This window comes from Podarcis vaucheri (assembly GCF_965113315.1).
Source record: "Podarcis vaucheri genome assembly, chromosome: 2".
Classification (NCBI taxonomy): domain Eukaryota; kingdom Metazoa; phylum Chordata; class Lepidosauria; order Squamata; family Lacertidae; genus Podarcis; species Podarcis vaucheri.
This window is the reverse complement of record NC_138760.1, coordinates 38121697-38140072: the sequence shown is the minus strand read 5'-3', so window position 1 is coordinate 38140072 and position 18376 is coordinate 38121697. Positions and strand designations below refer to the sequence as shown.

Below are 18376 nucleotides of genomic sequence, written 5' to 3'. Positions count from 1 at the left end.
ACCTTGTCCCCATTTGCCGGCAGTAGAGCTGGGGAACCTGTGGCTCTGCAGATGTTGTTGGCTTCCAACTCACATTGGCCCCAGGCAGCATGACACAATTGCCAGGGGCGATGGGAGTCCAGCCATATCTGCAGGGCCATGGGTCCTTCACTATCCTATGCTGGCCAATGGGCAGCCCTATGGCTTGCAATTATTGCAAGAAACGTTGATGTTTTATGGCATGAACGTGTGGTGGTGTGAAATGGATATGCATGCCTGTTGAAGCATCGCTATGCTAATCAAGTTTCCCAGACACTCGTAAAGGTGCTTTTAAAAGATGCATATGCATGCATCTTTTATTTAGGTGCTTTACGCATTTGCAGGGGAAAACACTAGCAAAAGGGCAGGTGTTTCACGCAGCCATCCAAATGAGTAGCCCGGCTCTAAGTGAAGTCAGTGGAATCTGAGTGTGATCATGCTTAGGATTGGGGCGGGGGACAAGGCTAGCTTTAGGGACTGCTCCCAAACCGGTGTGTCTTTTGCCCTGTAGCATTCCTTCCCAAGACCTGCAGTTTTAACTGGTGCCTCATCCAAAGAAGTCGTTAGAGCTAATTTCTTCCCCTTGAAGTGTTTTAAATTTTTTATTATTACCGCTGGTACTTAATCTTTGAGTTGATGGAACTGAAGGTGCCTATCAGGCTGTGAAATAATTTTTTTAAAAGAAGAAGAAGAAATGAAATGGTGAAGACAGGCTGCGTTGCGGCAGCTCACAGCCACAGGGACAGCAGGAGTCATAAGACCAGGAGGATGGGCAGCAGGGGGAGTGACAATATTGCTCCCCAACATCATTTAAAAGAATAAAAAATTGCTCAAGGACACTCGGAGACTGAACTGCTGTGGAACCAAGGGCAATGTGGAAGGAAAGGAGAAGAAGGTTTTTATTAACTGCTCAGGAAACAGAGGCAAAAGAACTGGGGAGTCATGGAGCAGATTTCCTTTGTGGCTGGAGGGGGGGGGAAACATAGAGAATGTTTAATTTGCAGGGGCACTTTATAAACCAGTTTTAGAACTCTAGTGGGGCACTATTTTCTCTCTGGGCACTTCCAGGCGACCTGTCTATCAAGCATTCATCCTGATTTGTTTTTAGAGTGATTAGACAGTGGCAGCCACTATATAATGAGCCTTTGTTCTGATTTGTTTCAGTAATGTTTAGGTAGAATTGCATCAAAAGAAGTGTGGATCCCCCACTTTTCTTTGCATTTTCCCCTCACTTTCCTTATTGGAAAAGTAGATGGGGGGAAATAGATGGGAAAGACCTCCCAATCAACTGTAATTGTGCAATCTGAATTTACTGGTATGTGACTGGTATTTGCCAACCCAGCCCTACCGTTAGGTAAAGTGAGGCGACTGCTTCAGACAGCAGGTGCAGAGGGATGGGAGCCAAGACATCCCCATGGCTGCTCCTTCCAGGCCTCCTATTTTTCTCTCTTCAGAGATGGGTCTTTCCATATCAAGTGATCCAGTGTTTTTACCTCTTTTGCCTTGCCAAATCATATTCATTTTATTAATCACTTTTTAAAATGTTAAATTTTGTAACTTAAAAGTTACAGTAAGTCCATCATGTGACATATCGTATTAAGGCCCATGAAATTTTGAAGAGATTGGTGTTTTTAGTTTTGACATATCTCCATTTTGGGCTGAGCTTTTTAATGTTTTTGTGTAGCCTGGCAAGGCTAAAATGGTCATATATATTTTTTTGAAAATTCAAGCCCTCGTCCCTCACAATCGGGATGGGGAAAAGATTAAAATGTTAGTTTTAGTTATGCTCATTCAACAAGTGTACAAAATTTTAAGAAAATTGGATAATATGAGGTAAAAAAAGTTGCATCACTTGATATTTACGCTACGTGGCCTGTCTTCCCCCTGCCCCCAAACTAGCTTGCTGCCTCAGCAGTGTAAGTTTAGTGTCATTTCAAAGAAGAAAATTTTATTTTATGTTTTAGTACTGTTTTTATTTTGAATTACATGGGAGGCACCATACTCTTTTCAGGGCTTAGTTTCTCAACCTGTGAGTCCCCAGATGTTGCTGGACTACAACTCCCATCATCCCTGAGCTCTGGCCTTGCTAGCTAGGGGTGATGGGAGTTGTAGTTCAGCAACATCTGGGGACCCACAGGTTGAGAAAGGCTGGCTTGGGGCCTCTGGAGGCCTTAATCTGGCCCTGTGCCTCAGGTGCTGTGGAAGACATAATATCATCACTAGTGGCGAAGTCAGGCTCTACTGCCAGTCTGGATGACTTCTGTATGTGAAGAGGGGAGGGGGGGTGCCTTTTGTTCATTACCTCAGGTAGCAAAGTGTTTTGGGTGGCCCTTTCCTTTCCTCCCTTCCGCTTTGAGGGAGAGCTGCCCCAGCCGAGAGAAGCCTTTTGCCTAACTTCTCCATATTGTTCCCAGTCGTTCTTTATTAGCACCAACATCCATCTCAACATTTTTCATTTCTGCACCTGTAATTTTCTTTTCACCTGGGAAGTATGGTGTGCCACAGAATTTCACTGAATTACACTTTACAGTGGTACCTCGGGTTACAGACACTTCAGGTTACAGACTCCGCTAACCCAGAAATAGTACCTTGAGTTAAGAACTTTACCTCAGGATGAGAACAGAAATCGTGCGGCGGCAGCAGGAGGCCCCATTAACTAAAGTGGTACCTCAGATTAAGAACAGTTTCAGGTTAAGAACAGATCTCCAGAACGAATTAAGTACTTAACCCGAGGTACCACTGTACTGCAAAGGGAGGGGAGATCCCGGAATGTCACGCTTTTCCTTAACACATCCCTGTTTTCATCAGCGAAATGTCAGAGGGTATGGAGTTATGCGACCACCAAGCCAAGGAGGCAAGTAGCTATAAAACCTTTAGAAGACGTCTAAAGGCAGCCCTGTAAAGGGAAGTTTTTGAATGTTTAATGTTTTATTATGTTTTTATATACAGTCGTACCTATGATCTCGAACACCTTCTGACTTGAATGTTTTGGCTGCCGAACGCCGCAAACCCGAAAGTGAGTGTTTTGGTTTGCAAACGTTCTTTGGAACCCAAATGTCTGACAGCTATAGCTTCCAACTAGGGCTTGACTTTACCAGGGTTCTCCAGTTGCAGCTGGAGGGGATGATTACTCTTCTAGGAGCCGCAAAGTTGAAACAGTTGGAATTGTTGCTGGTAGTGTGTGATCTTATTCTAGTCCAGACCAAAGCTTTCTTGAAATCAATCCTATTCTTGCATCCTAATTCCTCTTGACACTTGCAGTTGTTTGTTTATGCCTGAGTGCTAGCAATTAGGCAAGTCACTTCCTTTCCCCCTCCACTTTCCATCCCATTCTGACCCTAGTTGCATTTGGCTGAAGTCAGGGAGGTCTGTGAATCTTTGGAGAACATTAATCTGAAATTTGGCTGGTTTTCACCCCTTCAGAAGCAGCTACACTACCTGTAAGTTTCATCCAATTCTGGCAAAAGGGTTTTTAAAAACCCATTTTTTTTTTTTTACATTTCTTGATTTCTTCATTATAGTCAATGAAGAGACACATGAAGCTTTGGAAAACCAAAGCCACCCTTCACTGTGGATCTGAAGCAAAGCAGGTCTCATCCGAAATGGTCCGAAGCAGAGCAGCCCCTTACCCAAAGCAGATTTGCCAAGCATAACCCAATTAAATTGCCCTTGATGAAGCCTAGACTTGGCTTGAAGAAGGGCAGTTTTCTTCCACTTCTACCTTATGATGCTACAGAATGAGCTGCCTTTGCTTTGAGAGTATCCAGGGTAAGATGTGCTGATCTTCCAATTCATGCAGCGGAAGGGGGAGAGAGATCCAGAACATTGTGTGACTGGCGGTTGCTGGCAGGGATGCCAATGAGTGTTGAATTTACAGTGATGATTTACAGTGCAGATGACTGATGGAATGGGAGAGTCTTCCCTCTTAAATATTTGATTGTCAGCTATACAAAGCGCCAAGCAATTTAGCCTCAAGCCTTTTGCATTGGAGTTTTTTTGCTGCTTCTTCTTTTTGCCTCTGTCTAGCCTGTGTGTTAGAAAAGTCATTATTCTAACCGAAATAGGAACATAGGGAGCTGCCTTAAAGTGAGCCCAGACCATTGGTCAGTACTGATTGCACTGGCTGGCAGCAGCTGTCTAGCTGGGGTTCAGGCAGCTTCACCTGGAGATTCCAGGGACTGAATCTGGGATGTTTTGCCTACCAAGCCTATGTGCCCTATAAAATATACCAAAGAAGAAGAATAAAAATGGAGATCACTGCAGTGAATGTTTTAAAAAGGAAATATATAATACATGAGCAGTGATTGAATGACGCTAAGAAATCAAAGAGACCCGTTAGGAAAAAGCTAGAACGAGGAAGCATTGGGAAAAGGCCACTGGGTGGCAGCAGAGGGAAATTTGGGTTGAGGAAAGCGTAGAAGTGGCTGGGATTAAATCAGGGATGGGGAAACTTGTGGCTTGGCAGAGGCTGCAGGAGTCCATCTCCCATCAGCCCCAGACAGCGTGGCCAGGGGTGATGGGATTTGTAGTCTTGTTAGCTTCTGGAGGGCCACAGGTTCCTCAACACACATCCCCCCCCCCCGATGAAAGGGTGTTCAGGATGATGGAAGGAAACTTATCCGAGTGCGGATGTTTGGGAAGAACAGGGTTATGATTGGAGGGGAGCTTAGTGGCAAGAGAAAAGGTGGCTATAGGTTCAGGAAGGGCAAAGGATTGTGAGAAGGGATTGACTGCAAGGCTGGGGGGTGGGAAGTGGGGAAGGAGGGAGAGTGAAAGCTGGGGGCAGGCTGATAAACAGATGGGGTGGAGGTTAGCTGGAGAGCTGATCTGACAGAGGGAATGGGTGAAGCAGGTGTGGTTGGATTCGGAGGGAAGAAAGCATGGCGTCAAATGTGCCTATATTAAGGGGGGGGGAATAGCGTAGCAACTGCTTTGTGGAGTAAACCCACCTGTCGCTTTATTGCTCAGGGACCACTCCACACGGGTCTTCCCCTAAGTTGTTGTTGTGTCCTTATGTGAGACTAAAAATGCAGAGCATGCACACAGCAAGCAGGTGTTCAAAAAGTGGCATATCGTGCAGACAAGCTTGTCGGAAGGCTGGGATTGGCTCCCTTGTCTCCCGTACGCTCGGTGGCTGGCCCACGTTGGCGGCTAAACAGTTGTGTGCGATTGACTTTAGATCTGCTGGCAAAACAGCATCTTTTAATGCCTCCCTCCAGCTCTCCTTCTGGATCCTTTGCCGCTGTCCTTTTCCGACCGATGTTTCTTTTGTCCTGGGTTGCAGGCAATCCATGGTGGACATGGGCAGAGCTCTGACAAACACCCTGGTCCTGTCCATGGTGCTGGGCTGTTCAGCTGTCCTAATGGATGACTCGCTGCCAAGCTCCGGGGAACCAGTGGTAACGGTGGCCGTGGTTTTCGGGGGATCTTCCTACCCTGTCCACATCCGCAGCCGGCTGACGCACCAAAGCTTCCTGGATATGCCTCTGGAGATCCACCCGGTCACCGTAGTAGTGAACGACACCAACCCCAGGACTCTCTTGACCCAAATCTGCAACATGCTGTCCAGCACGAAAATTCACGGGATCGTCTTTGAGGACAACATCGGCACAGAAGCCGTGGCGCAGATTCTAGACTTCATCTCGTCCCAGACCAACGTACCCATCATTAGCATCAGTGGAGGATCTGCTGTGGTCCTAACACCCAAGGTGAAAAAACCTTTTCGTTATTTTGGGAGACTGGGGGTGAATGCAGTGCACCATTCATAAATGTGTCGGGTTATAGCAGTGGGTAGCCACTAAGAACCTGACTCCTATCAGCAAAATATATAACTGCCCATGACAGTCGCAGTAAACAAAAAGAAAGTACTCTGAGCATGTGCAGTTAATATTTCGAACTCGCTTCTCATTGCATTTTGCTCGTTTCCTAAATTGAGGGAGGCAACATCTCTCAACCTAACCTACTTCACATGGCTATTGCGAAGATATAGAAGGAGGATTAAAGCTGGGTGCAAAAGGGAACTTAGTGCTTGTATCCTAAGCATCAAAATTTGCTTCCTTTAACCATAGTGATGTGTCATTGCACTATACAGTTTCGTATTTTTTCCTGGGTACCCCACCCCTGCATTTTAGTACAGTTCTAAGGTTTCAACTAGTCTTAGTCTAGCCTGGTTATTGCTTTTTTTTCACCAATGCATAATCCCTATGTTCAGTTGCACTCCAGAAGGAGTTGCCTTAGGCCTGTAGCCACAGGGGAGTGGGTGGGGTGCTGTGAAAAGAAGAGGGTTGTACTTTTATATATATATATTATTTAACTATTTTAGTTTTATAGGTAAAATACTAAAGAGTCAGTACTTTCCCTAACTGCTCAGTTTAAAACAGCATCAACACTGGCTCCTACTTTATAGTGTTTTGTCCCAACTACAAAATCACTGACATGTGCCGGGATTTTTAAATGTTGCAGAATAATTTTTATTTTATTAGTAACATGTTAAAATTATTGTTGATTTTATACCGCTCTCTTATAAACATAGGCTGCCTTTAATATCTGTTTTGCCTTGATACTGGCCCCATCGCTATCAACCTTTTTGCTCCTTCCTCACAAGACAGTCAAGGCTATAATCCTGCACTCACTTACCTGGGTGCAAACCCCATGAAACACAAAGAGACCTACTCTGAGTAGCCATGTAGATCATTGTATTGTTTAGTTAATTATACAGTGAATTCTTTGTGACTGCCTGGACTTCAGCTTACCTGTGGTGTGATAGCGTTTGCAGAAAATTCCTTTGTAGGGAATACCGTATCTCAAGTGAAGCCACCAGAGCAAAGAAGCACAACGTAGCTTCCTGTCCCTCTCTGCTTGCCACCACACCCTTCCTGAACCTGCTCCAAAGGATTGGGGGAAACCCCCAAACAGATTTAGTGGGACTTGCAGGGAGATGAGAGGGAGGGGATATTGCGCTGTGCAGCCAGAAGTCCTTGCACTGGCAGTGCTACTTGTCTGGATACCACCCATTCTGTATGGCTGTATGGTCCATCTCTCTCTCTAGGAAAAGTCTAATGCTAGACGTTTGGGAAAATTATATAATAGAAGAAGAATTTGTGTTCTAAACAGGTTACTCTCATCCACTTGTAATGTGACTATTAATTCCCAGTATGTTGCCAAATATCTCATACACCATACAAGCAAAGTCAGGCTGTAGCAGTTCTATTACAGTTCCATTTCCCTAAGCCTGTTGCTACTGTTTTTATGGCCAAAGGCTATCAGGGGTCAGCAAACTTTTTCAGCAAGGGGCCCTCAGTCCCTCAGACCTTGTGGGGGGCTGGACTATATTTTTTGGGGGGGAAATGAACGAATTCCTGTGCCCCACAAATAAACCAGAGATGCATTTTAAATAAAAGGACACGTTCTACTCATGTAAAAACACGTTGATTCCCGGACCGTCCGTGGGCCGAATTTAGAAGGCGATTGGGCCATATCCAGCCCCCGGGCCTTAGTTTGCCTACCCATGGGCTATAAGCTAATAGTTACCAGCATGTGGAGGGACAGGGTCCAGGGTCCTGATAATCTGTGTTATATTCTCCAGGCCCTGAATGGCCAAGAACTCTTGTTGTTGTTTTAGAGACCAATGATCCAACCAACCATTTATTTGTTAGCTTCTGCTAAAACTGTCTTGGTCAGGAAATGGAAATCAGATAAACTTGCTTTGATTATGGAGTGCCTACTGAAAACCTTCCGTGCTGCTGAAATAGGGAAAAATGGACTGTCTCGCTTCGTAATGAGGGGAGGAAGCTGAGTGGCCAATGACTTTGTCAATATGTGATGTCCGTTTATCGATTTCTGGACCAATTGTTGTAAGCAAGTCCCAACCAGTTATTGCGCAGAGAATGCTAATGTTGAGGAGAGGCTAGTGGGAAGGAAGGCAAAATGCCATCTGTTCTGCATCCATCCCAAAGCCATTGGGATGTAGCTCAGGTGGGCGAGGGTGGGATCCAGCCCCATGTTTCACCCCAGCCAGGCTGCACTTACCTCTTAAATCACCGGCTCAGAGCACGTGCAAGTTCAGCGCAGCGGTTGCTGTAGGGCATCCTGATTTCTTACAGGTGGGCTGTGCGCTGTGTAATTATTTTTGGCTTGCCTGCCTGTCACAGGATGTCAGCGACGGTTACTGTCACCTGCTCACGGGGAAATTTCTCTGAGCCTCGTTCAATGGCAGCACAGCTTACGTAAGACCAATATCATGTGTGATACTTACCTTGAGGGGTGGGGGGGAAGCCTTTAGGACATGATTAGGAACAATAAGGACCACCTTGGATCAGCCTCCTCACCTTCGCCATGCTCCATTAGTGCTCATTCCCCTGGCAACATGTGCTCCATAAAGCAATTCATGGAAATGTCCATCGCTGGCCACTAACAAGTTCTTGCTCTCCAGTCAAAAAGGGCCTCTGGGTTATTGACAGGAACTTGCTGCTGGGTCTCGCCAAATTAAAGCCATGTTTTCCAGAAGAGCCAGTGGGGCGATGTCTCATCATGCGGAAGCTTATCCCTGTGGTGGCTGCAAGCAATCCCATCCATAGCAGCCTATCTGTTACATGATGTAACAGTGGCATAGGGAGAGCCCTGGTGGATCTTGCCACCACAAACCCACCCAACCATGAGTCCGTGACAGTGGGGTGATAGCTATCGCCTGCATTTCCAGAGGAGCATCTTACCACATGGAAGTGAACATCAGAGGAAGGGGCCAGTCTATGGTGAATTAAGATAATTTTAGTCTCTGAATTTCATGGTCTCAAGGTGGGGTGGGGTCTCCTTTAGATGGTAAAATGTATTCCTTCACTTCAACTTGTGGTCAGCCCCACCCTGATGCATTTGGGGATCCTCCTGCTTGTTTTGCTAAATGGGGGGGGGGTTAAACTTCTGCCCCAAAGGCCTCCCCCAATGGCATCACTGAAAGCCCACTCCCTGGCCAGGTGTTCAATTTTGTTAAACAAGTGCATATTGCTCTCGTTTGAAGACCAACAGCAACTCTGCCCCAGGTTGAGTTCAGTCTCCTGCTCCTCATATAATAGAGTGGTGGAAACAGGTGACACATCATTCGCTGACTGTTGTTGCATTGGAGTGAGGAAATAGCACCATGCAATGAGATCATGACACATATTTCAATGGCTATAGATTGAAGGGGAAGGAAAGCGAGATCAACACAGGGGCTGCCATTTTGGGAAGCCACCCCCCGCCATGTACTTTTCCACCTCTGTTCCACCCTATCAGCGCACGCACGCGCGCACACACACACACACACACACACACATATGGCAGGAGCCCAATCAGATGCAATGGAACCGTTGTTCACATGTCCACTACAAGAAAGCAGGGTGTGTGGGTGGGTGTAAGCAGAAAGGGTCATTGGGCTGAACCTTCACCCATCCTCTGTGTTTCCTGGTTGCCTTGTTTGCTCCAGTTCCATTTCTCTGTTTCTGTTGGTCCAGGTTCCAGAGGTGAACCTGAAATTGGTGTGTGTGAGAGAGACTGAAACAGTGGACTACAGCCAAGTAAGGCAAAGGAAGCAAAAGGGCTCAATGCTCATGTCCTGTATGATCCTGTTGCTGCTAAAGGCTCCCCACTGTCAACCCCAAAGTTATGCGTACATGGGAACAGGCACACGAAAAGAAATATTCCTCCCCCCATCAATGGTGGGCTATCAGGGCTGAGTGGGCAGCGTGAGCACGACAGCCCTGCCAATGCAGCAAATGAAGTGCTCTCCATGGTGCTGAACATTGTGCTCTATTGGGAAGGCCTTAAAACACACAGAGAGAGCCATTATTTCCAGTATTTCTGGCAGTAACCCAGATCAGTGCCTCCCAACTTGCTAGCTGTTCACACAAGGCTCTCCAGCACGTTAATCCACACGGTCCCTTTGCTTACCACTGTTCAAAGTAGTGTAAGAGAAAGGCTGTTGTAGTCTTGTCATGCCTGTAGTGAGCAGGAAGAGAAGAGGAGAAGCTCCAGAAGGTTCCCCCCTTCCCCCAGAAGAAGCTAATGCTCATAGGGAATGGACGTTGGTTATAACATTGGTTGAGCTGCCTAATGTGTTTCCACACTGTTTCCTCAGGGCCAAGAACAACAGGAGAAGTTCATTTAGAGCATTAACATATTGCATCCCCTCCCTCCTTGCCAACCTCCTTCCATGATGTGCGTCAGCAGCAGGTCACAAGTAAATGCTGCATGGATTACACACACGCAGCGACCTTTCTGAGCACCCAGGGCTTGCACGTTGAAGGAGAGGACGAGAAATGCTTTAATGCATGTGAAAGCATGCTCACCTTTTCCCCCAATCTAATTTATTTAAAATAAACTAAAATAATGTGAGCAAAATGACACCCAGGCACAATCAAGCTCTTAAAAAGAGCAGGGGGTGGTGGTGGAAATGCTAATCACTGTTCCTCCCCACCCTTTAGCTAAACACCAAGTAATCATTTATAAAGTTTCCATTTATAGCAATGCAAAAAAAAGGGTTACGCTCTTTCACCGTTCTCAACTGGATCTGATCAACAATTGAAATTTTGTTTTTCTATAAGCAGAATATTTTCATTTCAAGTGTTTTAATTCACTGATGCAAACACTGATCTCATAGGAATGCTGGCTCATTTTTATATTTTAGCATAGCATTTGAATACATTAAGGCATGATTATGGGGTTGCGTTTTGCGGCGCAAATGTTGACTTTCTTGGGGACATTATAAATCGGGGATGGTCCTCCAGAGGACCGTGCAGGATGAGGCTGATGGGAGCTGGAGTCCAGCATCATCTAGAGGGCCGCATCCAGTCCCTATCATAAATAACCATCACCAACAGCTTGTTTCAGAATCAGTTCCATGTTTTTGAGCCTTATTGGAGTACTCTTAGGGGAAACTTGTTCGTTTTCACATCATATTGTTGGCATTCTAGTTTTGCTGTCACATTTGCAGTAATGAAGTAGCACCTTCAGTTTTCATTAGCCGCATTTAGATTTAATGCTAATGTATGGCTTAGCATTACGTGCATGAGTGCCTCGCTTGTTCACTTCCTCCTCCCTGCCATCGTCTCCAGCGTGGCCACAAGGAGGAGATCGGAAGCTTTCGCTTCCATTTTAAATAAACTGGAGCTTCGCGTTACAGCTGAACTTTAGACGGTGGCTAATCTTAACTGTGGTTTGTTGCAGAGGAGGAGAGCGGTGCTGATGAGCCCAAGGCTTGTTCACATAATGCTAAACCAGGGTTTCCCAAACTTGGGTCTCCAGCTGTTTTGGGGACTACAGTTCCCATCATCCTTGACTACTGGTCCTGCCAGCTACGGGTGATGGGAGTTGTAGTCCAAAAACAGCTGAGACCTAAGTTTGGGAAACCCTGTGCTAAACCATAGTTTAGCATCATGTCTGAACATAGCCAGTGAATTTCATCTTCTTAAAAAAATAATAATCACCCCCCATCCTTCTAAATTCTGGACACAGCTGAGACTGAGCTATACAATAGCTTCCAAATGCTGATCCGGGGGGGGGGGCTGCAGGAAAATCTGTGGTTCCTGAACCATTGGCATAGGGCAGGCACGTCCAACTCCCAAGAGACTGCAATCTACTCCCAGTATAAAAAAAAGGCAGTGATCTACCCATTGTCATTGGAGGGAGGAGGAATGTGCATGGGGTGGGCGTGTCAAAGGGGAAGATTGCCCAGAGTTCCTGAGCTTTTTTTTTGGGGGGGAGGCCAAAGTTGTTGAGCTTTTTAAGGGGGGTGCATATGGACAGAGCAAGGGGGCAGGGGCAGAATCATTCAAAATACTTTGCTTATATTCCCGCAATCAATAAGGATCCCAGGGATCTACCTGTCAATCGCAGTCGACCGGTTGGACATCGCTGGCGTAGGGGAAAACTCAGGAAGCCTCCCAAGCTATGGGAGCAAGGGAACTGTACAATGTTTGAACTTCTCTGATTAAGCTTGGGAATGCTCTCTGAGTTGTCAGAGTTGAATCTTGGGCAGGCTCCCTTTAAGTCAGCGGTTCTCAACCTTTGGGTCCCCAGATGTTGTTGGACTGCAACTCCCATCATCCCTGAGCTCTGGCCTTGCTAGCAAGGGGTGATGGGAGTTGTAGTTCAACAACATCTGGGGACCCACAGGTTGAGAAAGCCTGCTTTAAATGCTCTCTATGAGCCCTCCTCCAAGCCCATGCATGCAGCTGAATGGAAAGAGCCCCATCCTAGCCCAGCTATAACTCCATATATTATCAAGTCACTAGCTTCAATTGCAGCCATAATTCAATGTCCCTACCCCACCATTCTGCTAATGTATCAAAGAGCCTTCTGTCAGTAGAGGGGGCATGGCCCTTTATAACAAGCCAGGAAAGCTTCAAAGAAGAAACCTTTGTTGAAAGCTAGATCTCCCCTCCCCCCATGGCAAGATAGTCTTCAAAATAGCCCCTGTGGTGGTATCTGAGAGATGGAAAGACCACATTCACTGGAACTCCAGGAGCTAAATGGTGAGCAGCTATCCAGGTTGTTTGGTCTTCTCTCTCTCCCCTCCCCTCAGGGCAAGATGGTCCTTAGGTAGTGGAAGTTGGGGGAGGGAAAGGCAAGGAGCAGAATATCACCTACTGCCAAACTAGTGGTTTTAATGTTCTTTAGAGTGCTCATTTTTCAGGGAAGATCTTTCTTCAAGGTCCTAACTGATTTAGGTTTGATCTTGGCAATATGTTTTCCTCATTCTCATCCAATCTTCGCTGCTGCTGCTGTCCTGGGATTATATACCTCTCTGAAACCCATTTGTTTTCTCCTTGCTCTTTCACTTGACAACCCCTGTTCCTCTGCTGCAACCTCAGATTCCAAGGCAGGCCAGGTCCTCTTCAACCCACGTTGACTATCTCAATTTGCCTACTAAATCTTTCCTACGTGGTTTTGTCTGGAACTGCTTTGCATCCCTTTAGAAAACAATTATTTGGAAACTGCAGCAAAAAAAAATCTTGCTGAGTTTCCAAGTGAGTTTCTTCCCAAAAAAATAACAGAACACCTCTCCAACTCCAAACTAAATTGGTATTTAAAGATAAATACCAATCAGTTAATCTTGTCCTTAAGAGGGCCAGGCTGGGCCAAAGAGGGAGATTAGACAAATGAAAAATTCAGATGGATATCAGGCAAGTACTGACTGAAAAACAGAGTATTCAACAAAGTCAGTTCTCCATGTGATTCCCCCCTCCCCCTTTGTGTTTTAATACTGAAGGTTTGGTTTGGCTTTTAAAATAGAAACATACACAGAGGGCAAGAATGAACTCACTGACTGTTTAGGCTGATTGACTTGGCTAGGAAAATTTTGACCTTGCCAAATGTTGACTCAAATGAGCTTAAGTTCCCAAATGAAGATACTCTGGATCAGGCATAGGCAAACTCAGCCCTCCAGATGTTTTGGGACTACAACTCCCATCATCTCTAGCTAACAGGACCAGTGGTCAGGGATGATGGGAATTGTAGTCTCAAAACATCTGGAGGGCCGAGTTTGCCTATGCCTGCTCTGGACCATGTTTCGTTTGTGGATTGCAACATTCGCCATTGCTTTGTAAAACGGGATGTTCTGGAAATTGTGTTGTGGGTGGCGGAGCAACTGAGTCTTTTGAAAGTTATTGCTCTGTGAGTATGTGTGGGTATGTGCATTTGCCCATATAGCAAGAGAATCAAATGTTAGTGTAGGAAACAAGAACAGACCAGGAATAGCCATTAGGAACTGGGGATGAAAGAGACCACTTGTAACAGCTGGCCCAGGCAAAGAGCAGCTGAGCCAGAGCAGGAAATAAGTGCCAGAAGTGATGACACATCTTCTGCCTCTATATATCATCATATAAAGATTGACTAATTGAGTTCCACAATAGACTTGCAGATTTTAATGGTGGGGTGTGTGCTTCCTGTTTTAAAATCGGAGAGCTCTGAGCTACAGAGAGAATTCTGCTGATGCACTTGGGCTTATGCAGCAAGCAGGTGGCAAATCTGGAAGCAAAAGGAAGGTTTTGCACCTCACAGCTCATATTAAATTGGGAAAGTGTGAGTGTTGAGAACAAGAGTGGCCATCAAGCCTGCTATTCAAGGTCTGTGAAAATAGCTAAGAAGTCAGTAATGACGGACTAAAGTAAATAAATTTTTAAAACTATTCATGTACCCTCTTTTACTAATCCATCTCTCTTCGCCTTTCCTAGGAGGCTGGCTCTGCCTTTCTACAGCTGGGTGTCTCAATTGAACAGCAAATACAGGTGATCTTCAAAGTCCTGGAGGAATATGACTGGAGCTCCTTTGCCATTATCACCAGCCTATATCCTGGATACAGTGTCTTCTTGGATGTGATACGGTCCTTCACAGATGCCAGCTACTTTGGCTGGGAAATCCAAGATGTCCTCACCTTTGAGATGTCCCAGGACGGGAGCAACTCCAAGATCCAAAGGTTGCTGCGTCAGCTAGATGCTCAGGTGATGATTGTGTACTGTTCGCGAGAGGAGGCGGAATACCTCTTCCAAGTGGCAGAACAGGCTGGTTTGATTGGACCTGGCTATATCTGGATTGTGCCTAGCCTGACCGTGGGGAACATGGATGTCCCACCTGCCTCTTTCCCAATTGGCCTCATCAGTGTGGTCACGGAGAGCTGGAAAATGAGCCTGAGGCAAAAGGTCCGGGATGGTGTGGCTATCATCGCCCTCGGAGCAGAGAGCTATTTTAGGACCCATGGCTACCTTCCCATAGTGGGTAGAGACTGCAACAACAAGACACCTTCAAGTATACCCACAAACAACACCTTCTACAGGTCAGCCCGGGCAACAGCCTATTAATTAACACGATTTAAACCCTGTTGGCTACTGGTGTGCATCAGAAATTAGAATTTGATTTGCAGCAACCATTTGTAAGGAAGATTTTGTGTCTTGGTAGTTAGAGAGACTTTAGTTTTCATACCCTTGAGAATTCTGCCATTTTCTGCAGTCATAATTCTGCTTTCAGAAATGGCCCATTTTCTACAAATGCAATTCTCCAGCTTATTGCACATTCCATTCCATTTTAAACGGGCACGGCTCCCCCCAGGTAATTCTGGGAGCTGTAGTTAAGTGTGCTGAGAGTTGTTAGCGGAGTCCTATCCCCGCCACAGAACTACAATTCTCAGAGTGATATAACTAGCAATTTCTCTGGGAGTTGTAGCACAACAGTAAGGCTCACCCAAGAGTCATTTCGCTAGCAAACAAAGGATGTTGGATACCACCCCCTTTGATATTTTGAAGCTCTTTGCTATTCTTCTTTCTGTCGTTTGAGCCGATCACCATAGTTTCAAGTGGGTTGTGTGGTCTCTGGTACAGCAGTGAAGAATGAGAGAGGGTGGGAGGGAGAAAGAAAGAAAGAAAGAGAGCCGAGGAAGGCTCCACTGTTGTGAGTCAAGGGATGGCAAAAATCTAAAGTATGAAGAAAGCTAACTGAGCGAAACATTTTTTAATTTCCCGGTTTTAATGAACAGTTCTGGAGTGTGACACTCAATAATTGAGCAACGGCTTTAACTTGGGAGTTATGTAAATCTTGGGCTTTGCTGCTAATGGGTACTTGCACAACCTTCAAGTCATTCTGTGGGTATAAATAATAGACAAATAAATGGGACTGGTGCTGGTGGAGCAGCCTGAAGATCATAACCTTGCAAGTATTAGATGTGGATGAGGGAGGCGGCTGGAAGGCAGCAGGGCAAGCGCAGGAGCCTTTGAGGAGGGAAGGATGATGAACCTGGATTCATTCAATGAAGCTGAATCTTGGAAGATTCAGGGCAGACAAAAGAGCTTCACATATCGCAGATCGCTGTGGAATTTGCTCCCACCAACTGTGGAATTTGTTCCCACCAAGTGACAGCCACCAACTTGGATGGCTAAGAGGATTGGATAAAATCATGGAGGTTTAGTCTGTCAAGCCACTAGACATTGCATGTTCTGCTTCCACTGTTGGAGGCAGTGATGCAGCGGTGGAGAAAGCCGATTGGGTGCCTGGGGCGGTGCACGAGCCCTGCGCCCAGGGGTGGGGCCAGCCATCCACAGGGGTGTGGTGAGCCAGGGTAGGACACTCTGCGGGGCCTCCGAGCAGTCTGCCTGCCTCCTCCCACTTAGCCACCATACAGCTGAGGGGGAGGTGGCGGGCAGACCATTGGGGGCAGCGCGGAGTCTGTGGGCACCCAAGCTACTGCGTCACTCCCAGGAGAGACGCATGGCTCAGGTGCGCTGCAGGCCCCGTGGTGAGTGCCCCCTGCAGTGTAGGAATCTGAACACACAACATGAAACCATACCAGACCCCGGTCAGCTTTGCAAATGTGCTCGCATTTTTATTGGTGCCGGGTGCTCTCCCCATAAGACCACTTGCGAGAAGGCTTTTCTACTAAATCCTTTCTCATTCACTCTTGCATCTCTTGGGGAAAGCAACGTCTGAGCTCATAGGGAGGTGTAGGCATTTTTGGTAAAATGCACTTTAACCATCTTGCTCTGAACTGATGAGGCCTGGGTGGTTGTTGCAAGGTCAGCATGCGAGAGAGACTGAAGGGGAAATGTTTTCTCTCAAAGGAAGACAAATGGAGCACATTGCACTGATGAAATGGGGGGACTTCTCGCTTGTCCTTTCCCTCCTGGCAACCTCAAAGTGCTTTTTGTTTCCTCCCGACAGGCATTTGCTCAACGTGACGTGGGAAAACAGGGACTTCTCCTTCAATGACGATGGCTTCCTGGTGAGGCCCACCTTGGTGGTGATCTCATTGAACCGGCATCGGCTCTGGGAGATGGTGAGGGCTCCTTTTTATTTTTCTGGGCAGCCTTCTCTGCGAGTGGAGGCACAGTCACCCTTCCCGCCATTGTTGTGTAGTGGTTAAGAGCAGTAGACTCGTAATCTGGGGAACCGGGTTCGCGTCTCCGCTCCTCCACACGCAGCTGCTGGGTGACCTTGGGCCAGTCACACTTCTCTGAAGTCTCTCAGCCCCACTCACCTCACAGAGTGTTTGTTGGGGGGGGAAGGGAAAGGAGATTGTTAGCCGTTTTGAGACTCCTTCAGGTAGTGATAAAGCAGGATATCAAATCCAAACTCTTCTTCATCTTCTTCTTCTGCAGGAGGGTGTACCCACCCTTCAAGCTCCAGGCTCTCCTGCTTTAAGAGTTTCAGGGTGACACATACCAGTGCTTGTGGAGGGGAGGAAGGGAAGGAGAAAATCAATGAAAGAGGGGTCTTGGCTTTAAACCAGGAGCCAAGTCTCTCTATACCTAGACCTCAGAACTCCCCCTAAGCCACAATCCTCACTTTCCCCAAGTGTTTTTACTTGGCTGAAATGTTCCCTTGAACTCTGATATTGCTTCTTGCTTGTCTGAATGGAGGATTGTGTGTGTGTGTGTGTGTGTGTGTGTGTGTGTGTGCGCGCGCGCGCGCGCAGAAACTGCAAAATTTGCACCCATTGCTCCACCCACTTTTGTCTCTGGCCCCACTCCCTGCTGGTATGGGACCCTCAGAATCTTGCCCAGAAGGGACTGTGGCCCTTGGGCTGCAAAAAGAGTTCCCTGCCTCTGCTTTAAACCAAAGAATGACTTGGAAGCCCCGAAGTTCTGCTTCCTGTTGCCTTTCCCAGTTGTGCTTAGTGCTCCTGCCATTGAGGTGATGACTTAACTGAATGATTAAAAGCTGAAAACGATGCTTTCTTCAGGATCTGCATGGCAATCCGATTTCATTTCATAAACAAATGGAAGCACCATGAAATGAAATGAAATTTGGGATTCATTTATTCAGTGTTACACAACTAATTTATTTAATTTGCGGCGCCTTGGTAATGTATCACATGCTACAGGGCGCATAGCTCAGTTGGAGAAAGAGGGCAGCAATGCCCTTGTTTGCGCAAGATTACTTTGTAGTTTCGTTCGTGTGGAATTGAATTAAAAAACAGAACTGGACAAATTATGTGAAGGCAAATTGGCTTAAGTGAGTTACAGATCAGAGATGAGGGCAACTGCGAAGCTTGTCAATCAGTTGCGTTCATCAGAAGTTGAAAACAAATTGGAACCCTTGTGGCAGGTGTGGCTAACCCACGGCCCACCAGATGTTATACTCCAACATCAGTCAGCCCCAGCTAGCATGACATGGGGTTGGGGTGATGGGGGTTACAATCCAACAGTATCTAGAGGCCCACAGGTTACCTGGCTTATGGGATGAAACCACTGATATCCAGTGTCCTCCCTCAGGTATACAACAGGAGCTCTCCAAAATGCTGCACAATAGTGAAGGGAAATTTAAGTAACTTGATTCCCGTGAATTCCAATACAGAGTGACTTGATCCACACCTCCTGGACTGGAACATAATTACCTTCAT

The 18376-nt window shown here is 46.5% G+C and overlaps 1 protein-coding gene across 4 annotated transcripts in view; it reads left to right on the top strand.

Annotated features, from left to right (window-relative positions):
• Positions 1–18376, top strand: part of GRIN2C (glutamate ionotropic receptor NMDA type subunit 2C) — a 95531-nt gene that overhangs the window by 26100 nt on the left and 51055 nt on the right. For 3 of the 4 annotated variants that reach the window (XM_082211022.1, XM_082211020.1, XM_082211021.1), the window contains exons 2-4: positions 5303–5726; positions 14223–14821; positions 16696–16810. In XM_082211022.1, coding sequence (XP_082067148.1) covers positions 5310–5726; positions 14223–14821; positions 16696–16810 — 1131 coding nt within the window. In that variant the 5' untranslated portion in view covers positions 5303–5309. Of the gene's footprint in view, positions 1–2985; positions 3035–5302; positions 5727–14222; positions 14822–16695; positions 16811–18376 lie in introns of those variants that run through there. The other variant, XM_082211023.1, reaches the window with a different exon arrangement.